Source organism: Dicentrarchus labrax, unplaced genomic scaffold (assembly GCF_905237075.1).
Source record: "Dicentrarchus labrax unplaced genomic scaffold, dlabrax2021, whole genome shotgun sequence".
NCBI lineage: Eukaryota > Metazoa > Chordata > Actinopteri > Moronidae > Dicentrarchus > Dicentrarchus labrax.
The window spans coordinates 10,383,856-10,411,366 of record NW_026136710.1 but is presented as its reverse complement, the minus strand read 5'-3'; the positions used below and the strand labels follow the sequence as shown (position 1 = coordinate 10,411,366).

The 27,511-nt window shown below is 38.4% G+C and overlaps 1 protein-coding gene across 10 annotated transcripts in view; it reads left to right on the top strand.

The window, feature by feature from the left end:
* znf618 (zinc finger protein 618) overlaps positions 1-27,511 on the top strand; it is a 33,277-nt gene extending 5,766 nt beyond the window's left edge. Inside the window, exons 2-16 of one of the 10 annotated variants that reach the window (XM_051413193.1) lie at positions 5,793-6,078; positions 7,455-7,532; positions 7,836-7,880; positions 8,149-8,205; positions 12,770-12,859; positions 13,639-13,719; positions 14,211-14,300; positions 14,683-14,772; positions 14,940-15,029; positions 16,428-16,505; positions 18,089-18,133; positions 18,925-19,002; positions 20,012-20,224; positions 20,528-21,627; positions 21,867-27,511. In XM_051413193.1, coding sequence (XP_051269153.1) covers positions 5,820-6,078; positions 7,455-7,532; positions 7,836-7,880; positions 8,149-8,205; positions 12,770-12,859; positions 13,639-13,719; positions 14,211-14,300; positions 14,683-14,772; positions 14,940-15,029; positions 16,428-16,505; positions 18,089-18,133; positions 18,925-19,002; positions 20,012-20,224; positions 20,528-21,627; positions 21,867-22,415 — 2,943 coding nt within the window. In that variant the 5' untranslated portion in view covers positions 5,793-5,819 and the 3' untranslated portion in view covers positions 22,416-27,511. Of the gene's footprint in view, positions 1-5,792; positions 6,133-7,454; positions 7,533-7,835; positions 7,881-8,148; positions 8,206-12,769; positions 12,860-13,638; positions 13,720-14,210; positions 14,301-14,682; positions 14,773-14,939; positions 15,030-16,427; positions 16,506-18,088; positions 18,134-18,924; positions 19,003-20,011; positions 20,225-20,527; positions 21,628-21,866 lie in introns of all 10 variants that reach the window. The other 9 variants (XM_051413191.1, XM_051413190.1, XM_051413195.1 and 6 more) reach the window with 9 other exon arrangements.

The following is a 27,511-nucleotide window of genomic DNA, read 5'->3' as shown; positions in this document are numbered from 1 at the left end:
ATCTGGTGCGTTATTCAAAATATTAACATTTACATTAAGAATTAACCCTAAAGCAGTTGCATTAATGCACTTTTTATTCAAAGTTTTGTCGGAATTAGTGGAATCTAGCTTTGGAACTTGCTTCACCCTCCCCTTCCAAGATCAAAGGAGAAACTATGATGGCCATGAAACGGGCGAAAAACATGACTGCCCTATCTAGAGCCGGTGTTTGGTTTGTCCCTTGTGGGCTACTGTATAAACATGGTGGTTCAACATGGAAGGCGACCCGCAGCGTTGTAGATAAAAACGTCTCATTTTAAGGTGACAAACATAACGATTCCTATTTACAGGTAATTATACAATAATAAAAACATTCCTATGAATGTTATATTGCATTTCTGACATCAGATCCTCCTAAATGTTACAAACGGGACCTTTCAACATGTCCAACTCACTACATTATTCAACACAATGTGGTGCAACTCTACAGTCAGTGAGTATTGAATAACCAGATAAAAACATTACAAGTACTCTCTTTACTGCAGAGGGTGTGGTGCAGACACGTACGCGTAATGTGGCCAAAAGTGTGTTATTTTAGTTGGCGTGTCAGGCTTATATCTGTGTTTGGATTCGTATGGTCATGGGTGATAAATCATATATGACTATATCATACGTGATAGCTCTTATCAGTCTTCATAGTTTTTAAATCCAACCAGACATCTGCTTTCAGGCTTGGCAGTCTTCAGCGGAGCAGCTGCCGCCATTTTTTAAACATTTATTGGAGGTTCACTTGTTATGAGACTAATGGGGTTACAGCTTCATGCATCCACAGGAGACGGTATATATTAAAGATCGATCTCTGGATTTTACGTATCGATTTTGGATCAAAAGAATCGTGTGTTGTATTTTATATCCTTTTTAGATTCAATGTAAAATCTTATCTGTAAAGTAACTATTACATTTCAAATAAATGTAGGGGAGTAAAAAGTGCAATATTTCTATAAATATAATTACGAATACACGTACTAACGTACAAGTAGCTGATTGGTTTCCGATCAGCTGTTCTGAATTATGTTAAATTGGTGATTGGTCCCGGCCATAAAAAAGCTTTCAGTATGACCTTTACTCAACAGCTCTGAAGAACTCTATTGAAATGGTTTCCATGCAGTAAGTGACATGGTCAATGCATCTCCTTTCGTGTTAATTTAATGGTTTAATGATAAATGCATCAAAGATAATAGTCACTGTATTTGTGCTGTCATCGTATGTTTTGGCTGGAATTTAAGCTGACAGAAGGCCTTTACCCAATCATTCATAAAAGAACAATGATGACACATAGCTTTTTGTATGCGTGGGGGATTAGTCACGCTAGAAAATTTTCATACCAGTGTAAGTTCTGCCAGAACACCGCCAAATACTGGTGTTGTCGACTTTGAAATTGCTTCCCTTAGGCTACGTTTTGAAAAAAGGCTGAGACAGAGAGGCCCTGCTTTACTGTATTTTTCATGGCACACTGTTAAATTTGCACAGAAACACAGTTTTCACACAGCGTTTTCAGCAAGAGGAAGATTATAAAAACACAGCCATTTACCTTTTAATAGCTTTAAAAAAAAAAAAGACAATCCGCATACTGTAGTTAAGCTTTTCAGTCTAGACTCGGTAGGTCTAGTAAAAATGGAAAACAGGCCTCACGAAATTTTTATTTTCCATATACTTTAAGTATATAACTTGCCTGCAGAGAGAAGCTGGCTGAACTTAAACTGCTGCCATACTGGAGCTGTTTGTTTTGGCAAAAAATTTCCTCCCATAATCTTTTTGCATTTACATCATTTCTTTTTCCATGAGTCAGAAAATGTTAAAGTTGAGACATTTTCACTTGCAGGTGCTATTTATTTTTGTGGTTATCATTTTTGCTGTCACAGTGGCTTTAAACACAAATGGTGTTTCATGTCTGCAGTGAGACTCACTGAATTAATCAGATTTTTACAGAAAGTTACATAAGTATGAACATGTGGAATTACACAGATTGAATGAATGACTGAGTATTGTGGACTGCATAGCACCGCTGATACTGCCCACTGCAACAAGCCTTGTAAGGAACATTTTGTAGCTTTTATTATAGGTGCATTATGTAATATAACCAGTGCCTGAAATTAACACCTGCCAAGTGCCAAAGGTGAGTAGATTTTCTGTTTAAATCTCGGAAGGCTATCTGCCACACCGTTGGGTAAATGTTTGTACCAAAATAGTCATGTAATAATAAGCTATGTGGAGAGTCTCTGCCGTATTATGGTGTCATTTCCGGACACTGCCTGTAGCTATGCTAAAATTTACTCCTCTTTTCAGTGTGACAACAACATTTATGCTGATACAAGTGTCACAATTTCATGGTGTTTCTCTGAATTATAGCGAAAAATAATAATCATAAATATTACCCGACACGCAACTCTATAACTGCTGCTCCAGTGTTAAATATTAAATAAATGAGACATTCTGAATAGATAATCATATGTGATTGTTTTTTGCTTTGATCCATAAATAGGATGCATATTTAAACTTCTAAGTTTAAAAAAAAAAAAGAACTTTATTTACTTGTTTTGGTCTTTTATTGCCTTTTTAATTGATAGCGACAGCTGAAGATAGACAGGAAAGGGGGGGTAGAGAGAGGGGATGACACGCAGCAAAGGGCCGCAGGTCAGATTTGAACCCTGGGCCGCTGCAGCAAGGACTCTGTACATGGTCACCAGCTCTACCAGGTGAGCTAACCGGGCGCCCAACTTTTAAGTTTTGTAATTTGTTTTAAAATAATTCAGATTATAGATTAATCTAACGATTATTTTTTCTGTTAATTATCTATAATAAATGACTAACGACTAATTAATTATCAAAAATAGTTGCTGATTTTTTGATAGTTCAATCCAAAGTGAAGTTTATTGTTGCCTTTATATTTAAAAAGTTAAAAGTTGGTTATGCTGTAAAATGGCCTGCAGGGGGGATGTCCCTGTCTCCGATCCAAGTCATTTAATATTGAGTATGTGTTGATACGGAGTCCCGATCCAATACTGGTATTTTTTCCAAATTTTTTTTAATACAGTGCTCCGTGCTGAAGTACTTAAAATCAACCTAATGTATATTCTTGACAATTGAATAGCTGTACTTTGCATTAAGAAAGAAATGCCTCCATAAAAGCTGTTCCTTAATAGGGATTTTTTTACACAATAAAGTATAAAATAACAAACCCTCTCTGTAATCTTTTTGGTCTTATCGCTGTCTGGAGGGAGAATCTCTCTCCAGTGTTTGTTGCTGTAGTGCAGCCTTTTCCTGTGTTACCTGAATGAACAGTCTGTATTCTGCTGAGTGTGTATTTCCGTTGTCTGTACATCTTTTGCATGGATTACGTTAATTAGTTAATCTTACTGGCCTGTTGTTTGTGGGGCTTTTGTTGCACTTGTAGTGGTGTGTTGAGGGTGGTCGTGTTGGATCTCTACTGCTGTCTGTGCTCCGAGCAGAGGCAGCACCACCTGCGGTGAAACACTGCAGCGGGCGGTGCTTCTCTTGCTTTCACACTGACACAGAGCTCAGAGTGGAGAGGCAGACAGCGTAGAGAGTTGGTTATGGTTATGGCTGCACCGTGCGTGAACGCTTCGTGAGTAAAAACAGCTGATGTAAAACAAAGGATCAGATTAGGTCAATAAAACTCAACAAAGCCGATACTAACAGCTGTAACGACTGGCGCCGATACCAACCATTGAGATTGGATCGGCACATCCCTCATATCTCTTGACTTTGAGAATACACTCTGTTGCCACTTTTATTAGGTAAAATCGTCATGTAATGTCATAGAGGTGTTAATTCAGTTACCTGTTATGCTATGACCTCATGATAAATATATAATTAAATTAACACATTTCCGACAATGTAAAGCAAAACTGAAAGTTATAAAGCATCATCATCTTCACACAATAGATTCCAATAGTAACCTGTATAAAGAAGTATGAAATCTAATGCATTACTTTTTATTTAACTACTGGTGGTAATAAGGCCATGATTAAGTATAACAAAATGTTCCACAGAGGTGTTAAGTCCTCCCCTGTTACCCAGCACACTGTCACAGATTGGTTTCCCCAACTTTTAAAGTGCTTCCCAAAGACTATACTAAACCAAGCCATTGGCACAGAGAAGCTTGGTTTTACACTTTTAATGTATTGCAGACACATGCATACACATCTGAAAGTTTAAAGATGTGTGGCCTAAATTAGTATGAGCCTCTGGTTAAAGCTCTATGAGCCTGGTTCATAAGTTCGTTGGTATCATTGAGAAGCTGTCTGGTTCATTTCTTTAGTAAAGTGCAGTAGTTGGAGACATTTTCTCTTTTCAACAGCAGTATTTATTCACAGGTATTAAAATGCATAACAAGGTCCCATTGATAACCTGTGAATATAAACACAGCTTGTCTGGCTCGCACTGTCTGTCCAGACAATGTGGATCACATTACACAGGTGTATACAGTTGCTGTACACATTATGCAACTGGTGAAACCAACCAATGTGAAAAGAGTAATAGAAAGGGTAGTTGAAAAACCTGAAATGTAAATATATTTAAAACAGGAAATACAAAAAAATAAAAACACTAAAAAGAAATACTAAGAACTACTGCCAAAATACTTACAAGAAAATGTGAAATTGAAAAGGACAGTCTCTTCAATGAAACTGAAAAGAAAAAAATTAGCATAGCAGAAAAGGTAAAATGGATCAAATTAATTAAATGGAGTGCTTTCTTTTATACTTGGCCCCAGCGGATGAATCCCAGCTGTGGTGAGCCCTTGACCTTCTCTGTAGCACCACTGGGAGGTCAACAGTTTTGTTTATTACAAGATACAACTGACTGAATTCTCATGAAATATTCTTATTCTCTATTTATTTTTTATGAAACACAGTTTACAATCGTACATAGACTCTACCTTAAAATCTGTGAAGGAAGTATTAGGAAATCAAACAAACACTCAACCTTCAGTTTGTGCATACTGTATAATGGAGCTGACATTACTTTTTATTTAAGGTGAGCAATTTGAACTGAAAACCCTAAATGTTTTGTCATTGTAAACATTATCCAATTCACAGGCCTGTTTGCTGAGGCTTCTTGGACGTGTGTCATATCCAAAGAAAGGTGTATGTGGGCTCTGAAAAGGCTTGTTGTTGCTGTATTGGTGCGCTATTATTAGAAGACCAATTTCCCCTCTTTCCATAATATCAGTCATCCTGGCATAACTCTGTTTTGCTTGGTTGCATTTTGAGCACATTCTCTTGACAAGCCCTTTTATAGCCCTGTGCTGAAGTGGCAAGTTGTGTAATTTGGATATTTCTGAAATTAGAGCATTTGGGTGTCACAAAGCTGTGGAATTTATGCCATCAAAGGTCGCTTATGAACAGTTAAGCCACTCTGTTCTTCATGGCCAATAAGAAAATGTTGTCCTTTTTTTTTTTTTTTTTTTCTTTCCTTGAGATTACACTGTCACAGATACAATACCGTTTTGTTGATCCTGTGCATTTTTAATGCACACATCTCTTACGTATTACGGAAAAAAGGGGCTGGTTGTCTCACAGTTTGGCTTTTTCTAGACTTTCAATAGTTGTCAGATGCAGGCTACTGCTTATTATGTGCAGCTTGCTTTTAGGTAATTAGGTACCTAGGTAGGTGCAAATCAAAGCTGATACTATGAGTTGAGCAAGAAGTCGTGCCTGAATCAAGACCGTATCATTACAGGACAGTAAAATATAGTCTTGTCTGTCTCTCTGTTTATCTCCCTGATACAGAAGCACAGGCTCAGAGGAGGTGGAGTCATGAGTGCACAAGAGGCACCCAATCCTGGGAAGGAGCAGGCGGACGGTGGGAGTGCAGCCACAGATGGCCCCTCACCAACCTTAGGCCCAAAGTCCAAGAATACTAGTCCGCCACCTGTCACAATAAAGAAAGAGCCTGGAACCTCGGAGACGAGTAACGGCAAAGTGGGTGATGCCAACCCTGCTGAGATCTGCGTTGTTATTGGAGGAAATGATGGAGGAGCAAGTGGAGGTGGATCCCGTAGAGCTCAGACCGAGGGTATGTTTGCCCTTGGTACTCCTCCTCCAACGAAGAGCACAGACTCATGCATAGGTGTGTGAATATACATATGGATATATACACTTGCATTTCCTAACTGAAATCTTGTCTGGCGTCTCTCGACCCTGACCTTGCTTCCTGACTGACAAAACAACACGAACAAACTGCACAGCATTTAAAAATTACATTTAAAAGGTTTTTGCAGTGTCTCTTCAGAAACTATGTCCTGGTTACTCAGGGAAATCCACAGACCTAGCTGTAAGCGTTTTATATTGGAACTACTTTCTACAGAAGGCCCCCTATGAAAAGTGTTTTGTTGCTGTTGAATGTTTTATATGTAATTTTCCAATCCTGTGAGCACAAATGTGAAATGTCATTCACCTTCATTTTATGTAGTATTTAGTATTTAGTATTGGGGCAGCTAAAATCTTAACAACAGATATCTCAAAACTTGGGTGGATAAAGCCAAGAGTGCCTGCATGGCTGGAGACCGTACTATTAGGGGTAAACGAGAAAATTGTTGGGTTGTAACTTTTTGTTAAATGGACTGTACATTCAGTTTATTAGGTAAACATAGCTCAAACTAATCCAGGCCTGAAATAACCCTACTTTCATGAAGGTTGTAATATTTCTAATATTTAGTGTACATTGTTTATATAAATGAACAGAACAAAATATTAAAAAGATAATGCAAAATAACTCAACAACATCCAGAATTACTGCCTCCAAAATGAATAGAAATTAAATGAATGAAAATGAACATTAGATTAACTCCTCTAAAACAGTTTAAACTAGAATAAATATTATAGCCTGGGCTGCATTGGTTTTAGCTAGGTATATCCAATAAACAAGTAATTGATCAAAATTGTGTAAGATTATAAAGTTATACTTGAGAAAGTTTCACAGTTTTAATGGAGCACTATTTTGCATTTTTTGATGGCACACACATTTTGAGGACTATAAACAAAGGCTTTATATAACTGATACTGATCATCAGTTGCCTTGATTGGCCCTGATATCAATCGACATTCATATTGTTTAAATCAGTAATTCATATTTTTAGTAATTCTTCCCTTAAGTTGAAGATGTAGAAAACATTTAATATAATGTTGTGTAAACATCTAGTGCAAAGTGACGTTTATTTAGAACATTATTGGATTATTGGTAATATTTTTGATGAATATTTTTCTAATGTTATAATGTTACTCTGATGTTTTCTGTGATAGATATTACACAGTATACACAGTAGTTATGATGAGGATCACTAAGATAACGAGACAGAACTGAGTTCTTAAGTTTTATTATATCCTATTTACATGTACTCCTGATAATACTGCCACTTTGTTTTTATGACAGTGTTTTGAATTCTCATGCAGGTTCCTATGTATGTGGGGTATGTGGGAAGAAGTACAAGTACTATAACTGCTTTCAGACACACGTCAGGGCACACAGAGGTAAGAGACGTTATTATTTTTTTGTACCTATGTATTTACATAGTCTTTATGAAAGAGCCAAATAATAAGTGACTGCTCGCTGTGTTTTTCCTCTCTGGACAGTATGGTCCTAAAATTATTCACTTCGTCAACATGAGTCATGCATGTCCTGTTTTGGCCGGGAATTGTATTTAATTCATTTTATTTTTTTGGCCTCTGAATGGTTTTAATGTGAAGTGGAAGCCATGAGCAGATGTGAGCACACATTCATCTATTCACAGATTTCTCTAAGGCTGAATTATTTTTTATTTTTTTCTCCTACAGAATCCGAGAGCATGGTTGGAGACGGTCTACCCCCGACACCCAACAGTATGTACACTTCAGCACATTCATCCATTGAACACACTTAAATTTATTAGCATGCCAGCACAAGCTGTTGATTTCAAACTTGGCTTATTTAACAAACATTATGTTGTTTTAGTATATATCTTTTAAATCTTCTTAAAACCGCCCTAAAAACAATACAACACAACCTATAACTAAAGGTAGTACCTTAGTCTCTATGTGACTTGGCAGGCTAAAAGCCATATAATTTCCCCAATTGTCCCTCTCCCTCTCTCTCTCTCTCTCCCATCAGTCTTGTCTCCTCACTGTAGACGCCTTCCCATATGTGACATCCTAATGTCAAGTACTCGTAAGTAGGGCTGCAGCTATAAGTAAATTAAGTAATTGATTATTCCATTGATTAATCAGATAAGAAATATGTTTGCTTTATTTACGCAATTGTAGCAATAGTTAATATACAATAGAGAAAATAAGACAGGTCTTTTAAATTGGTTTCAGTGTTTCCTCTGATTTTTTTCCAGCAGCAGAGGAAAGGCTTCTGTTGTACCTCACTGAGCTGGTAGTGCAGTATTTTTAAAGTGGGGTATTAGTACTTTTACTTAAGTAAAGGATGTGATTCTTCCTCCACCCACAGCCTAACTGCAACTGCGTGTTACCAGCTAAACCTTCCCCTTTAAAGAAGGTGGGCTTGTGGGTAACCTGTGCTGGTTTGTAGTGGGAAGTGAGTCTTTCCCGGTGTGTGACGACTAGCAACATTACTTTACGTCAGGCAGAAATTGTGTGGATAAATCTCAGTTTGCAATATAGTAGTTACTGAAAGGGTGTGTGTTGTGTTTGCTGCCACACAAAATAAATAAAAAGTCCCTGTTTATGTAACGTTACTAATGTTTCATCTGGTATTGTTCACAGCTGAGTTGGTCCCATTGACAGTATATTGGTCTGCAGTTTGGACAGCTAATTAGCTAACTAGCAGGTACAAATCCAGTAGAGATGATTGATGGCGTTTTCTCTTGTGTTTTTTTTTTTCTTTTTTTTCGTGGATAAACAATGACTTAGTAGCTTTTTACAGTGAAGCACTGCATTATGCTTTTGTGCTCGGCTAGTTTGGTTTTACAGACACTCTGTACAGTTTTCATTTTGTTTTTGCTTAACAACTCTGGACACTTTGTGTTGTTTTCTCTGGCCTGTCTCTACGCCCCTCTCTCTTTAAAGCATGTTGTGCGACAGTAATAATCATCCGTGCAAAAGACAATGCACTGTACGGCTGTATATAGTTATATGGATTTAACAAAGCCTGATCTCTAGTAATCGAGTTACTCGAGGAACTCGAACTGTTTCAGCACTCAAGGCAACATCCAACTTAACCTCAGAATTTCTGGTACAGTCATGTCATATGTGGACACAGTGTTCTGATTGTCACAATATTTTGCTAATGAAATTAGCTTAGTTAAAGTTTAACAGAATTATTTCACCGGAACAAATTTAATACTGTGTCCTCACAGCCAAAAAACTCACACACTTGACTCTCAGGTAACGCTGTAAGTACTCTATAAAAGTATGCATGTATGGGGATGTTGTTCTTTTAATTGCATTTTATATCAGCTGCCTGGTCCTGCATTTATCAGGCATCTTAAAATCACTCCTAGGAATCACGGTGAAAGTTTGATTAGGACTAAAAATACTCCTACCTCAGTGTAGTACTTGAGTTATTTATAAAGCTTCCTACACACACTCTCAGCAATCATTACATGAATGTGCACATCGCTTAAAGGCAGCACTATCAACATGCCAGGGAGAAAAGAGCAATCATTTTAATGCAGACAGAACAAAAGTAATTCTTTTGGGCTCTATGAGGAATACAAATACAGTGTAACCAAAAGGTCTGTGACCGTGTTAATAAGTAGGCCAGAGAGGCTGCTTGGGGAAAAAAAAAAAAAAAAGGCCGATAGATTAAATTCTTAAGAGGATGGAACATCCTGTAAAGCATTTGGTTGATGCCACATATTTACACTTGATAATGACTGGCATGCCAATTTATGTAGTGTATTTGAAATGTAACTGGCTTCTATGAGCAGTCCAAGTTGCTTGAAAAGAACGAGGCAGCAAGTAAAGATAAAACAAGCTGAGGCAAATTACAACCTGTTTTAGTAGCAGTTAATTTGATATAGATAAATAAATGGAGTGATTGCCTCGGGAAGAATCTGTTCTACATGTCAGTGATCAAAAGAAAGTTTAAAGCTCAGGTTTAGGACAACAAAGTAAAGATATGACGTGTAAACTTGACTTTCAGCCTGCTTAACACCAGACTTGTTCTTAATAATTGGTAACTATAGCAACTTACTCTGGATCATTGCAAGAATTGCATTCTGTAACTTGGAAAATTAAGCCAGGGCAGCTGATAATAAGCCTGGATTTCCCAGTTAGTATGGCTTGTAAATGATCTCACTGTTGAAGAACTGTGGGCATATGATAAGTTTGAAAAGAAGAAGACAACACAGGCTGTAGTGTTGTGGAGGAGTTCTTGGAGTTGAAGAGAGTATTTTGGGAGCTCAGCTAGAACAAACTTTCCGAAGTTCTGACTAAGTGGGTGTTAAGACCAAAAACAGCCCTGTGTTTAAAAAAAAAAAAAATGCAGGCGTTAGTGGGGGTGTTTTAATTCAGGTATTGGTGAGACAATAAAATGCGATCCAGGAAGTCTAGTTGGACTAATAGGCCATGGATCTATTTAAATAACAGACACCAAAACACTGCAGAGTTTTATAATACTTGTACTATACTAGGCAGGATTTTACAACTTCAGAACGTTACCACACTGATAACTAATTAATTTGTATCTTTTATCTGTCATACTCTGCCAGGTAACAGCAGACATACTGCATTCACGTTACAAAGTAATATACCAGTAATTTAAAGTATTTGATTAGCCAATGCAGCCTTGTCAGATGACATTCAGACAAAAGTTGAGCCAGGTTCAACTTCTTTGCCAGGTTAAATGTTTTTTGCTCTTTGCTTAACCCTGCTGCGTCAACCAAGTGGTCCCATTCACATGATGCAATTACAGTAGGACTATTTTGATTTCTTTGGAATCATACTGAAAGTTAGACTAAGAATAACCGAGAGCTCAGCATGAAAGGTGGTTATGAAACTTCCTACACACACTCTCAGATTCTTATTTTTACACCATGGTCAACATAAAAATCAATTTACAAGTAATTATCAGTGTATTCAAAATATAACTCTGTCCTATTGATTGTGAAATCAAATGGAAAATGGATTTTGCATGTCAGCTTTGTAAAATTGGCAGCGTACAACCTTAACTTGAAAATGCAAACTTCACTTTGACATTTAAATGTGAAACATGTCGTGGCTTTTATCGCTTATCCAGTGGAAATCAAAGACCAGTTTGCATATTCATTTGAATAATGGCTGGGTATTCTGAAATATTTTAGTCATCCATCAAAACCAGTGGGCAGGATATAACCTTTAATGGCTTTAACTATTATTGAGCCAAATTAGAGGACATTCAAGGTTGACAAAGTTTGGACTTTTGGCTTGCTTGTTTTATGAGCCACTTGAAAATAAAGGGGAAACTAAGTAGTCTAATTGCAGATTGAATTTGTCTTTTAACTGTCCTTGCTTTCTTTGGGAGTATTTGTGTGTGGCTGTGTAATAGCCAGTGCACAGAAACATCAAGGTAAAGTCTAACCTACAAGGATCATGCATCCATAAGCAGTTATCTATGTTGTTACTGTGTTATTGATTTACTCAGAATGTGTCCTCACCTATGCTTGGAGCGGTGATGTTGTGTGAGGTTTAATTACACTGACAAATGCCAGGAACCCTCAAATTTGCGGAAAATAGTTTTAATCACGTTAATTGGTGGGGAATTATAGAATATGCATGGTATTGGAGCCTTGAGGTGTTATAAATGCAATTACAGTTAGGCACCCTAATAATCGCTTTTGTAGCTGTATTTCCTTGTTGCCAATTAAGCATAAATTGCAGGGATGCGTTTGCTGGGAAAGTGGAGAAACTAGTTGTTTTAAATCAACTGTGTTGGCTTTTCTCTGACCTCCTTTGCATCACTTTTATAGGACAGCCATCTACTTTTTTTTCTAAAATATTGAAAATACATTTTGCCAAAAAAAACTTTACTTTTTCAAGCAGACTTACGAAATCAGTCCAGAGTCGAATATTTTATTTTCCGCTTTAAAACATTTTGTACAGTATTTAAATGCATATTTAAAGTACCTCAGGAATTCAGCCAAAGATGCAGCTGATTGAATTACCAGAGGCAGAATGGACTGGAGGTTGTCGCTCAGCTGCTAAATGATAAAACATTTGTCACATGAGTGTGTGAGGGGAGGGGCCTTCTGCTGGGGCAACATCAGTTAGATATTATTATGGCGAGAAGACTAAACCTGAACCAACTATAGACATGGTTTGAAATAGATTTTGTCTTACAGTTGCTCCATGCAATGCTTTTTATGCAGCATATTGCCTTCAGACTTTACTGTCGTGTGCAATGAGGCAGGTATTCTTGTCAACAGTCACCTGGCTGCACGATGCTTTCCAATGCAATGAAACTAGCAAGAGCAGAACAAGTAATCTGCATCCTTCATGGCCCTCTACAGACTTTGCATGATGTAGTTCATGACAACATTTTAATTCAGTATTCCAGTTTGAATCATGTGCTAGCAGTATGTATGGTCTGACAAATTCCTGACAATTTCTATAATGCAGAATGACTAAAAACAGAACTTTACTCCTCTTTCTGTGACACTGTTATTCAGTCATCCCCAAAATACTGGTTTTCAGTGCCATTAATATCCATTATCTGCCTGCCTGTGTGCCAGTCACACATCCAACACAAATCATAAGCAATCTCTCTCCCTTTCTCTGTTCATCTGCAGGTAGCTTCCGTTATTCCTGTGACATCTGTGGCAAGAAGTATAAATACTACAGCTGCTTCCAGGAGCACCGTGACCTGCATGCAGTTGATGGTAACCAGGAGTTTTTGGACAATTTGTGTGACAATTTTTCTTTGAAGCTTCCAAAACTTGAACTCGAAAGTATATTATAAGTGAACTTCCCATTTCACACTGTCCTCTTGCTGCAGAATGTCTACCTCCTGCAATTGTAACAAAAGCTGAGTAGCATGGTAAAGAGGAGTAGATCAGGAACTTACTTGAACAAATACAAAATACACTTAAATTAGCAAAGGCCCAACTCTAGTGTGTCTGTCTTAGGTTGAGTGTATTTCAGTTAAGTTCCCACTTAAGTTTAGGTAAGTAAAGCCCACTATTTCAAATGTACAAAAATTTGACAAAATTACATGTATCCCCTTCTAACTAGCAGTTAAGTAGTATGAAGTCGGTGGGATGATGTAGTAGGTAGGATGGCAGAGAGAAGGTATACATATGTTAGAAAACACTGGGATAGCCTTGCCACACTCAACTGTAAGTAAAAAAGAAACATAAATGTGCTCTGAAATAAATGGTGGCTTACTTTTTCATATGATGTGTCCATGAAGCTAATGGGTGCTAGTCAAGTGTATCTAGGGACACAGTATTTAACTTTTTTCAGTTCTATCTACAATACACATTCTGTGATTTTGTTTGAATACACCGTTAAAAGGAAGAGCAAAGAGAATGTGGCATATGTGCACGTTCAAAATTAAATTTGACAAGGGAGCAAGAGGAGATTTTCTGAAATGTACAGTCGATGTCAGTGTGAAAATAATGTTTAATGTAAGTGTCTATTTCTCCCTCATCTCTCTCAGATCCATATGAACAGGTAGTGTTACCTGTGGACAGCCTTAAAGAGGAGGAGCCAGTTGAACCTTACCAGAAAATTGGACCAAGTAAGACTGTTTGATGCACTTTTTTTTCATTTAGTTCAGCAGACATACCGTGGCAAAACAAGATTACAGAATGTTCTATACATACTGTAGCAGCAAATGATACCCTCCAGAAGAAATGGATTAAATTGGATAATTTGTCACTGTAACCCATTTCTTCAAAATAATTTGATTTCATTTGTTTCATGTTATATTACAATGGTTATTTAGAAGAGAAAATCAGAAATCTGAGCCAAGAAATGTTTTCCTACTTGGCATTAAAATTCAAAATAGATTTTAGATGCATCCATCATTAGTTTGATTGCTCTTAACATGCCATACAGTTTGACATCTTGAAATCCACCTGTGTCCAGTTCAGTGCATTGGACACAGTTTTTCAGTCAACGACCTTAAGTCATGTTGGTGATCCATGTTAGGATAATAACACTAAGCATATGAGCTAACTCCACACTGGAAAGCTTTCAGAACATGAGTCCAAAAGTCCTCCTTCGCAGGGGAAAAAGCACTCGCCCACCTCCGCAGAGACCGCGGGTTCAACCGACGGCAGCGGGTGTCCCTTCAAACACAATTGGCAGTGTTCGCAGGTGGGAAGCCTGCACTTGTCACTGCACTAATGACTCCTACTGATTGGGGGGATAGCGTGAACCTGCACACACTGTGCAGGGAGACCCCCTGTGTTTTTATGTTCTCTAATATTGAGGTCTTGCTAAACGTAAACTTTCAAATGGGAATATTCAGACGGGAAACATTTTTATCAGAATCACCAACTCCTTCCTCTTCTCCACTCTATTAGGATCTCTTGTTTTCTGCTTGTGAAATAAGACATGATTACCAAAATGATTCTGTTCCTTTTTATTTAATTGAAAACAACTAATCCAACAAACTGGATCTTAATTGATATGATACAAACAGTGATGTGGATTTAGATGAAAGCAAAGGTTTGATTGTGTGTTTTCTCATCTGCAGAAACTGGGAGCTATGTTTGCGAGTTCTGTGGGAAGCAGTACAAGTACTTCAATCCATACCAGGAGCATGTTGCTCTTCACACACCAATGGGTGAGCTTATTTAGTTACTGCTTAAAGCAGCAAAGTGTGGGATTTGAAAATGTCCAACTCTTAGAATTTAGAGTCCCTATTTGATTTTACATATGTAGTCTCTTATAAACATGCATTATGGAGGAAGTACAAACTACGATTGACTCTGAGTATATATCTTGATGTAGGCTCCTTTGATATGAAGGCTTCACGGGTACAGGAATGTGGGAGCATGGATATGACTAAATTTGGCCACAGCCAAACTGGTAAGATAAAAAGTAAGCATCATTTCTTTTACATTTTTTAAGTAGCTTTGTTGATTGATTGTATAATTCTAAGTTTCAAGTTTGCATGCCACATAACCTCGACACACACGCACCTACACATATATACACGCACTCACACACATACACACACATAGTTGTTCGTGCTCCGGATGGTGACAAATTTAAATCCCTTATTGTCATATTTACAGATCATGTCCATTATATTTGTCATTGGTGTAGAACTTGAATGTTCTGTAAATGGTTGAGGGTGTCAACATGATAAATTGTAATATTGTTGGAAATGAATCAGGACAAAATTGAAAGGAGACTGATGTTGGTAAAGAAGGGAAAAAACACCTATGGGCTGTGCTGTGGAATCATGTATTTTTAAAATGGCAGACAGTCAGTTTACTATGATATTGGCATAGCTGGGTTTGAGGGCAGGGACTGCCACAATAATATCACAGTCCTGCTGTGAGGGCTTTGCAGAAATTCATAAGAGCATGCCTCACTGTGGCTAAAGTGTGTTACACTGAGCCAGTGGAAACAGGATATAAGAGAACCCTAAGAGATTGAATGTAAGGCTCTGGGTCACCTTGCCGCTGTATTTGTGGCAACCCTGCTGGAAACTATTAACCTTTAGTCAATGGTTAATTGCACAATTTAAGTGATGATACATTGAACGTTTTTCTTGTTATGTTTTTTTTTTTAATTGCCCCAAGCACCTAAACACATTAAAATTATGATTAAAAACATTAAAACGATATTTAATGCAGACTGCGCAGATTCTCTAATTTCTTGCTTAATGCATGTCTTATTAAAGCTGTTTTTTCCAGAGATTCACAATCTCAACAAAATACATTATACTATACTATAAATACAAGTAAAATTGGTTAAATCAAATACAGATAAATGCATTTTAGACTGTTATTTTAACATATTACATATAGACCATTGGCAGTAGAACATTTTAGATCATGTTACTCTGCTATATTGCTTCGCCAAAACTTTTGTCCAGCTGTCATAAATCCTTGATTTTTCTCCCAACTGGTACTGTATTTTGTGGTACATGACCCCCCCCCCATCTTTCTGCTAAGAAGTGCTCTGCCATAAAGAACTATTTAAAGCATGGCACACACTCACAGCTTAGAAGTGGGTCAAAAAGATGGAATGAAGAGGAGGAATTAAACTCATATTTAAATGTAATATGAACATTTGTATCCTTTTGTCAAGGCTGTTAGTGTGATTGATTTGCAGGCCGCAAACTAAAGTTTAGATTAATAAACTGCATGTCATTGACTTTGCTCCATCTTAACTGTTGTGTGGGTTCATAGTATGAATTAGGAATATTATCCACATTATTTAGCATGGGCATGTCACTCATTGTTTCTCCTGTGTTTTCACTTACAGACAGTCCATTCAGGCGGAAACTGGAAAGTGCAATTCAGTCTAGTCTGGTTGACACAAATAGCTCGCAAAATTCAAGCGGTAGGCACTGAGTCACTTTATTTTATGTGGATGTGTGTGTATTTGTGTGGAAATGTATCATTTCTGCTCGAACGGTGAAAAAGTATTTTCAGTTGCCCGGGCTGAAAATTGAGATGGGGTGGTGGAGGATGTAAAGAGGTTGGTGTGACCTACCTTGCATCAATTGTTACTATATAAAACTCAAGTCTAAGAGCTCTGTTATTATTATTCTACTCCATACTCAGACCATGAAAATGGAGACCTTGTTGAATACCATGTTGGATCACCTTTGGCACCGACGGCTGCCACATCATGGCAGTGACCCAAAAATAGACTTGTAATTAAAGGCTCTGAAAACACATTTTCTTAATCAGCCTCTTACTGTGAGCAATGCTGTCCTGAACACAAAATTGTCAGCAAAAGTAGCAAAAGTCTTAGTCGTTTCTCATTACAGTTTTCTGTCTGTGCTTTTCTCACTGGTTTGAAGCGGTTTGGGATGAGTTGGAAAAAGGTGACGTCACATTTCTGTGCGCCAATCAGCAATATTTGAATCAGAATCTAATGACAGTGTGTAGTTTGTTTGCTTATTTTGCCAGCCCACTGTCAATTTAAACCTGATCAAACCACACCCACTTAAAAAAAAAATACAGATACAGATTTTACCTTCGTTACTTAGATAGTGATACATTTCCAGGGTCTTTAAGTTAAAGCTGTCTATACACACGTCAAAGCTTCACTTAACTACTCAGAGTTGATGTGTGCCCTTCTTTGTGGATGCCTTTTCCACCTTCAGTAGTTTTACATGGATAACAGAGGTACTGCCAATCTGCTGTTATACCCTAAACAGACAAACATACACAACTGGTTCCCATACCACGAAAGTGTTTTATGATAACTGTTACTACTTGTTACATCTCCCACACTGAACTTCTATCTCCACTCCACCCAGCAAGCTTTTTGCTCTAGAAAAATAGAAACGCTACAGTGTCAATCAGGCTGAAACCAGCCTCTGTGGCATCCAAGATTAATAACTTTTTTTTAAAGTTTGATAGACTGCACTTGGTTTGTTCTCAGTCAATGTGGAATTGCTGTTTTGGGCTTGTTTTTTATAAAGTAACTTTAAACAGAAATAGAAATGGGAAGTAGACTTTTTCGCTATTATTGCGGTTCTGCTGTTCTGATCCCTGTGTGTATACGGTCTATGTATAGACTGATTTTATATTTATGTATTTGCTGATGATTCTCCATCTTTTTTGCACCTACTTGACACTTTCACATCCGTCTGCTTGTGATTTAGGAAAGTTGCAGTTTGCCTGGTGCTGGAATCAATCAATATGTGCCTGTAATAAATACAGTATTTATATTCATTGTATATACATTTTACATCACCATCAGTCACTGATCAAAATTTCTGTGATTACTCGTAATATTTGGTACCAGATCATAGTAATATTAGGAATAAATGCTCTTTTATTGCAAATCATGCTTGCCTTAAAAAAAAAATTAAAACGCTACATAAAGGCACTGAATAATCAAGGGAAAAGAGCGTCAGAGAAAGGCCCACTTTGTCTGTAGTTCTAACTCCCTGTCTATCATGTCCACAGGAACGCCGAGCCCTCTGGTGGCCACCTCCTTCTCTACAACCCAGAGTAAGTCCAACCCCACCTTCTTGCTCATGACAGACAGTATGCATGCTGCCTCCTTCTCATTTCACCCTTTTTTTTCTGTTACGCTTTATTTTTTGTTAATCTGTGATTGTTTGGTGCAAATAGTTTCTCTATAATCCATTGTGATTATACAGATTTTCTGCACTTAGCTTCATTATCACTAGGGAATGTCTGAACCGGATTGTTAACATTAGTCTTATTGTACATCTGCATTGCATTCAGACATAGTCGTGTGTTGTAATGACTGACAACTAAGCTGACTCATACTGTTACAGGGTTTTCTTTTGGCGGACTAATATTGATGGAAGAGCTGTGTACGATTTTTGAATGTTTTTATTTAAAGATGTAAACATTCCTTTGTTTATTATGTTTAGCCTTTTTGTGAGATAAGATATAGTACAAACAGACAGAAAATGAGGGGAAGGATAGAGAGTGGGAATGACATGCAACAAAGGCTTCCGGTCCGATTCAGGGACGTTGTGATATGTGGTCAGAACAAGGATGCTCAAACATACAACTTCTAAACATTACAGCAATTATTTAATATATTTTTAAGTACCACAAGAACTGCATCACTATTTTACCAAAATGCTGCTGCAGATTGGGTCACAAAAATCACAAAAGTAACAACATCTTGGTGGAAGTGACTTTCAGAGCTGCTGATCCAGTGTAGATAAGGGATAATAGAGACTAGTAGATGGACAGATGCACGGTGTATTAATTTTCTCCTCCGACAAAGAGTCAATGCTCTTCTGGGCCTTGTGATTTTTTAGAACCCTACACTTGTGGTGCCTGTGGCATCCAGTTCCAGTTCTACAACAACCTCCTGGAGCACATGCAGTCCCACGCTGGTGAGTCCACGACTACAAATGCATGTTAAGCTCAACAGGGAAAGAAATACAGAATGTGAACACACCCTTAATGGGTGCAGTGCATGTGAAAGTATGATCACACATTATTCTGAATTGTTTGTTGAGGTGTAGGCATTGAAGTCTTCCCTAATGAGGGTTGTTGGAGATCTGGTTCTGAGGCTGCTGGATGTGGTCCTTATGTTTTGTTGCAACCGCTTTAGTGCATCATACATGTAACCGTGTGTGTGTGTGTGTGTGTGTGTGTGTGTGTGTGTGTGTGTGTGTGTGTGTGTGTGTGTGTGTGTGTGTACAGTAGGTGCATTGTCTTCTAGTTATTTTATCAAATAAATTATTATTTGTTATTCCAATCTCAAGCAACCATAGCTAAAAGACACAACAAAATTATGCCGAATTGCCAACAAACAAAAAATAAACTTTTTTAACAATGGTGTGAAAACAAGGATAGAAAGCAAATACCCATATTTGAGATGCTGTAACCACCTAATGTGTGCTATCTTTACTTGATAAATGACTTAAGTGCAGTTTGTATACCCTCTTATGCATGAATCATGTTGCCTGTCCTTTGCATGCAGTCAGTTGTACAGTTATCATCTGGACAGTCTTAAAATACTGTTATCCAGACTTCACCCATGAAAACAAACTATATTTACACTAGTTGATAATTTATTATGATTTTTTTTTTTTTGCTGTTTGGCGTTTGCTGCTAGACTGACTTCATTTAATGACTTATTTGTGGCTGATCTTCTGTGAGAAATGACTAGGGAAAGCCTTCTCTTAACTTGCATGGCTGGTTTTGAGCGACTCAGAGAGGCTAAGTAATGTATTTTTGTATTTTCTTTTGCTGACAGTTGTGTTGTTTGGTTAATTTTGTATCATAATTTCATTCTTTACATTTTTCTCCACTGGAAACACTTAACATACACTTCCTCCATTAAAAGCGTATGCTATTGCCACCTCTGCCTGATGTTCCATCTCTGTATCTCCTCAGCGGACAACGAGAACCACACCAAAGGGGACTCTCCCAAAACCTCCTCAGCCTCCGGTCCTCAAGAGCCGCTGTGGAGAGGTTCTCAGGCTCAGACTCAGACTCAGACTCAGACTCAGACTCAGGCCCAGGCCCAGGCCCAGGCCCAGGCCCATTCCTCAGTTAAACTACAAATGCAGCCTCAAACTATCTCCCAGAGAAACCACACTCTCAGCCGTAAGTACTGCCATCAATTTATTTTCACATTGGTAGAGTTACTTTATATACAGGGCTATGAAAAGATTTGTACACACTTTGAGCCTTTGTATACCATGTTATAAAATTATTGAAATCTAAGTATGTACATCTGGTCTGTAGACATTGCCATGTCTTTATGGTTCTCTGTGATTCTGTATTTACTTTTCCCTTCTACAACATCTTGCGTTTTCAGCCAATATGTCAAATTCAAAAAACATCGACTAATTATCTTTATGTTTTGCTCTGCCTTCCTACCCATCCATCTGCTGTCTTTGCTGCCAGAGAATAATGGACTACCTGAGAAGGAGCGACAGCAGGTGGCTGAGCGCCTCTTACGGGTAATGTGTTCGGATCTGAGCATGCTAAATGTGCTCAACAGCAAGGACTTCCTGAAGTTGGCACAGACCCTAGTGGATACGGGTGCTCGTCATGGTGCCTACTCCACCCGTGATGCTTTTGGCAACATGAGTGCCTTGGCACTGCGCCAGCTGCCTCGCATGTACAACCAAGTCAAAGTCAAAGTCACGTGTGCTCTAGGCTCCAATGCTTCGCTTGGCATCGCTGTCACCTGCCACTCCCAGACATCAGGCCCAGATGCTTGCTATGTTCTTACAGCCTACCAGGTGGAAGGCTCGAGACTGAAGCGTTATGTGCTCGGTGTGAGGGAGGCTGAGCTGAGGGAAGGGCCTGAGCAGGTTCACCACTGGGTGCAGAATGTGCTGTCTGAGTTTGTAATGTCAGACATTCGCACTGTGTATGTCTCAGAGCCAAGAGTGTGGGGAGCAGGATTTGCGGGATCACCGCTTGGTGGCGGCGGACGCGGCAGGATATGCTTGCGATGCGCGGGGTGTTCACTCGGTGCAGTCGTTCAGGCTGTTCTCGGGAAGCGCAGCCTCCAAGCTCGAGGTCTCCATGAGTTGGCTGAGCTTCTCTCAACATGCCGAGATATCGCCTCTTCTTCCACACTGGCTCTTCGCGAGGACCAGTGCACCAACACATCCACAAGCACAACCGAGGAAGGTACACATAGCAGCCCTGCACAATTCCCCACACCTCCTTGCTGGGATCGTACGGCTGAAGCTCTTCTGCAGGTCCATGCCCACTTTGAACAGATTTGTGAGGCCTATGGACGCAGTAAGTCCACGGCTCCAATCCTCCAAGGTCTCAACAAGCATCTGCTAGGGACGCTGGCTTGTCTGCTGGCACCTCTACGTCTGGCAGCTCTGGAGCTGAGCAGTCAGAGGAGACCAACCTTACAGCAGGTGCTGCCCGTCTACCTGCGCTTGGAGAAGTTTTTCACATCCAAAGCTGGAGAGGCTGGAACCGGCACAGCTAGCAAACTCTGCCACTACTTTCTGGAAGCACTAAAGGAAAACTTTAAGGTACTGAACTGGTATTACATTAAGTTTCTTAAATGAACATTTGGCTGTCAAAGTGTTAAGATTCTTGAATTACTACATTTCTGTAAGGAATAGGGCAAGAAATTGTTGAGATCTACCGATCCTGGTATTGTGATACAATGCCAAGAGTTTCAGTGTTGTTATCCAAGTAATATGAATGCATATGAATAATACGTTTTAGGAAGAACTGACATTCATTGAAATGTTACCCTTGTTTCTAGGTTGAACGAGCCCACCAGGTAGCCATGGTCCTGGACCCCCAGCTCAAGCTACGTTCAGTGCCAGCCTACCAGCATGAAGACATAATCTCTCGTGCATGCGAAATGGCTGCTGATACCAGGGATGGAAGCATGACCGGTGGCGGAGGTTCAGGCGGCGAAGAGCGGGACACTGACGGCCCACCAACCCCTAAAATAAGCCGCGTAGAGGGAGGGGGAAACAATGGCGGCACCTCAAGGGGGACCTCCTCATCTTGCACAGTGTCTGGTAATGATGAGAGTCAGAGCCAAGTCAGACAAGAGATTTTTCAATACCTGGCTGAACCTCTTCTCCAAGGCACACCTGACCTCTTCCAGTACTGGAGCTCAGCAGTGGGTGACAAGTTCCCCAGGCTCGCTCGCCTGGCACTGTGGCTCCTCGCTGTGCCCGCTGTGGGCATACGCAGCGAGTGCGTGACTGTTTGTGAGCAGAGCCTGGCTATGAAGAGGAGGCAGCAGGTAACCGCTGAAGAGATGAACAAACTCATTTTCCTTCGCTCCAACATGGGCTAGGAGAGAAACCCAACCAACCCTAACCAACCAAACCTTCACCTCCAACCAATGACTTAAGACTATTATTTATATACTGTAGGTTTAGACCAACTGTAAACTTAAATGTGTATGGACATTAAATACTTCTCGAGACAGATATTTACAGGAAACTCACATTGTACAGGTTGCAAACACCCATTAAACAATACGGCTTATTACACATTTTATACAGAGAAAGGACTGTTGTAAAGTACAGTGGACAAAATGTAGGGGTGGAACGGTAACATTCAAAAGATTGTCCTGTTTGGTACGCCACCCTCGGTATGGGATGCACACGTAAGCAGGATGAGTTTCAGTCTTAACACGGCCAGTGATTTGAGTTACTCCAGCCTAATGACTAAACTGCTAAAAGGCTCTAATGCTGTTATTCTCACTGGATGGCAACATTTTCAGGTAAAGTCAGCTTTCACTGATTTGAAGCTACTGTCATAGACCTCTGAAAACACATATAGCAGTAAGGACTGTAGCATGTACAGTAAGTCGGAGAATGATCATTTTCATTGGTGTGTGACAAAAAACATTCAAGTGGTGAATTCTCACTGCCATTGCACCTCTGACAATTAGGTGTACTAGGATTATTATTTATTCACGTATCAATAAAAAATATATTTTTCATATAACATATTCAGCCATGGGAGATGGGTTAGGTTAAATGAGAGCTAAATCATTGCAGCTGATTTGACAGTTGCTTCAGTGGCCTAAAAATGTAGCTGTGGATCATTTGCATGGACTGGGCTACATGCATTATTCATATTTAAATGGGTAAAAAGCAGTTGATAAAACATTAATAATGATATGATGCTTTTCTTTTTGTTTATGTAAGAAATTGTAAAAGAAAATAAGTCAAAATTAACTCGAGAGGTTAACCCTAACCCTTATGCTGCTAGATATGCAAGTCAAATGGCTAGATTTGCACAGAACGGCCAGTGTCGCAAAGTTCAGTTGAATAAAATGCACAAAAATGTACATGCACAAAAAGGACAGCATCATATTAGTGCCTGTTTGTGGTCGGCCATTACGCTGATTTCATTCAGCCTTACCTATACAATAGCTGGGTTGCACCAACAGGAAATCAAATAACATGTTCAATAAATAAATCCTTATATTATCCTTTAATGCCTACAACCCAGCTTGTAATCACACAATAATGACATCTAGAGGCCATTTTGTCGGGCTTGATGATAGTTTCCAGTGCTGGTAGTTCAGGACTGGCACATCAGTGAGGTCTGTAAAAGAGACGCCTACAGTCAGCGATAAGTTGCTCTCAGATAGACAGCAGTAACGTTATTAGCCATCAGTTTGGTAAGCTCGTAGGCAAGGATTTAATTCATAATTGCATAAATCCTTGTGTGGTTGCCCACTGTGTGTGTGGGTGTGTGTGCGTGAGTGTGTGTGTGTGTGTGTGTGTTATGTACATGTTTTTTTTTTTTTTTGGTGTAAGCTTAATTAGTCTCGTCCATAGAAAATTTATTATTTTATTTATTCTTTCCTCATTTATCATTCTAATATAAGCATTGTCTTCCTTATATATACTACAAATTTCAATTTTTAAGGCAATAAGCTTTATCACAGGGCATAGTTTCCAACTTTCTCTACTAAAAATGACTGTTCTCATGACACTCCTACAGTTAATTATTAATGGTAAATTATTTTCTGTTTGTGAAATCAATGGGATTTTCTCAGGAATGAGTGCACCCACGTTGGCACCAACACTTTTTTCCTCACTGTACCGAAAACACACCAAACTGTGACCTCAATGCCGAGGTATGTACTGAACCGTGACTTTTGTGAAACGTTCCACCCCCCAAATGCAGTTAGTGCCATTTGCAACAAACGGAAAAATAGATCACTGAGGGTTTATTTTTTTCAGGATGAAGTGAATTCTGCAAGTACATTCACTAAAGTCAACACATGCATACTAACTTATTTTTTTATGGATTCTAATATACATTTACTCAAGCTGATACCTCCTAAAATGACTTGGATGAATGGAAGTTATACTGTAAATTTGTTTGTTGCCTTTGGTACTAATCAGTCAAGTACTAGTTTGTCATCTCTGTTTTTGGGCCTTAAGTCTCTTTCATGCGACCACCTTAAACCCTACAGTCAGAGCCAACATCATGCCTTTTTTATCGCTGTTAAATGGCCTTCTTTTCTTTTCTAAAGCTTATAGTTTTTTATTTTTCTTTCACTCATGTAGACTCAAAGGGACTTATGGCTGATGGTTGGAAACAGTGTCCTCTAGTGGTCAACTGTGGACTTCTTAAAATCATGGACAACTGTGGTGTTACACAAGTGCTTTATTCCAAAGTTCCCAAGTTTTAAAAAAGAAAATTGAACACCTTTTGGAGTAATCTCTTGGTTTATAAAACAAGTCAGGAATTATTTCAACAATAACACACCCAAGCACAAGTATCTATCACTGTATAAACCTATACTGAAAAGACTCCGTAGTAGATTAAAACCACATTTGCAGGTCTTCATTAGGGGTCGCACCAGAGCAGGAAGACATATCAGTACTGATTTTTATGGTATGAAACCTTTATTGGGTTTTGTTTATCACAATATTTGTGGTGCAACTTACATATTGTCTTTTGATCCTAAAGGGTAGAGTACAGTTACATACTCCATATGAATGAACAGGGAATGTCTCCACCTGCTTTGAATTAACTTTTTTTTGTGCCAGAGGCTGCGTCATCTACTCTGTATTCAAATATTAAACACTAATAGTCGTAACTGAATATATAAGCCCATTTTCATCAGCAAAAAACCTAATTTTATCACTTTTTGTCATGTTTCCCCTCTTTAGACCCCAGTATCACTTAAGGTATGGTCACCATTTCCTGTTTTGGTTTGATCTTCATGGGTCAGAGTTCATCTTTTGTTCAACTTTGACCTCAAAGATGTGCACAGAGAGCCAACAGTAAGACAGGTGAACTCTACTTGGACATGTAGAAGTCACTATGGTAGCCCTGTGCCAATTATGTTTAACATAAGGCTAATGTGACTGTAAGGACACAGGAAGTAAGGAGTTGGTACATTGCACATGGGAAATTTATAGAACATCAAAGAGAATGGTCTAGTGTAAAGCCAAGAACACATTTGTGGTCTCACAAGAATGATAATCTTCTACCTGAATGCAGTTGTGTCAATTTTCAGTTATATGATAAAAATGCTAATGTCAGTCAATCAAAGGTGAATGGCTTTGCATTTCAAACTGTTTCACAACTACATAAGATGTTTTTTAATAGACTCCTTACCTCCATTAATAACTTTGATTTAGTGTTTAATAAATGCTTTTCTGTCCTTTTAAGGGTAACTTAACACCAGGCTGAAAAACACTCTTCTGCTGCCCTCTTTGGTTGAAGCTTTTCAAGCCTGTTTCACCACATCCATCATCACCGATGGGTGTGGTCTGAAATGTGCTCTTTGGCACCTGTAACCGCACCTGTAATCAGACCCAACAGTGATGTCCTGGGGTCTTAGAATACACCTGTACATCACTGGATCCAGGTGAGAAGTTAAACCACTGGAGGTCAGCAAAGACAACATTGTCAGGGGGTGTTAAGTTTCAATATAATGATTTCTTTATTTGATTTTTTTTTTTATTTGGTTCTTGACAGGAATTATTATGATGTTCGGGTTGATTTAGTTACCCAACCTCAGTTGGAACAGTTAATCTGTTTTTTCCTCTGTAAGGCTTGGGAGAATGACTTAATTCAATGTAACCAAGACATACACTTTTTTCATTGTGATAATTTGCATTCCTGAAATCAATATGTATACTGCTGTTTTATGTCACACATTTATATTTTGGTAAAAAAAAAGAAGAAAAAAAATGAAAATAGGTGTAAATTATATTTTAAATTTAATTTTCTAAGTACCAATCAAATGTTTTACCTCAGTACTCAGAAGGTAATGTTGTAATTTCAAAATTGGAAATCAGCTGTTCATACAATATTTAGCTTTGGTCAAAGATACAGTCAAATTACTGTACATTGGTTTGTGATTTTAGCAATGATCCTCAATTGAACTGATGAAGGGATTTTTCTTACAGTTTTTAAATAAGTATTTTAAATAGAATATGCTCTGGGACAAAATGCCATTGTTGACGTAATGATGTCAACTTAATTTTACTTAGAAATAGTGTTCCTTTTGTTGATTAAATGAGAATTATATCTAAGATATGCATGCTTTTAATAAGAGTACTGATTATATAAAGTTGGAGCCAACATGATTCACTTGCATCTGATGACAAACACTGGCTTACGAGTAGACGTTACCTTAAGACACTCTATCAAGAGTCAGATAAGCAACCTGGACTGAATTTGAACCTTTCGAGGTGGTGGGAGTAGCGATGCTGATCATGGGTTGGTGTTTATGGGTTGACATCATCCATTTTCAGAGGATGTATTATGTAAATACAAGAGAACTGCTGTTTTTATGCCACAAGGGGGAGCCTTCATTTCAGAGATACAGTAGGGAACACCAATAACATTATACCTCTATTTTCTACAGTAGCATTTCAAAAGGTTTTGATATAATAGGAAACTCAACTTAGATACTGTTATTAGAAAACTGAAATCAGCTGTAAGTTTTATTTTGTTTCAGGATTTTAACTTATTCAGATAATAACTGTACAATATGGTATAAGAATGCTAACATGGAGATCAGTTCTGTTTAAACTATGGATTATAGTCTGTATTATCAATTCAGGTTAAGAAATTAGTGTTGCTTTCATCCTATTTTACAGGCATTACTTCCTTTTATACTCTGCTAAAATGCAAAAAATGTGTTTGATTCTATTCTTTTTTTATCGCACTTTGGCAGCAGATTCCTGTGTAGCTTCAGATCTCAGTTGTCTTATTAGTAAGCCTAATTTATACTTTTGTAGCAACACTATTTTTATATAATGGCAAAGAAAGGGTTCAGTGTCTTTTTTTTTTTTTTTTTGATTTGTTTTTTCCTGTGTCATATGTGGCAGCGCTGTTCAATGTTTCTTGAATACATTACCCACTGTAGTATGTGCTGTGTGAATAAACTCCAAATCTGTCAAA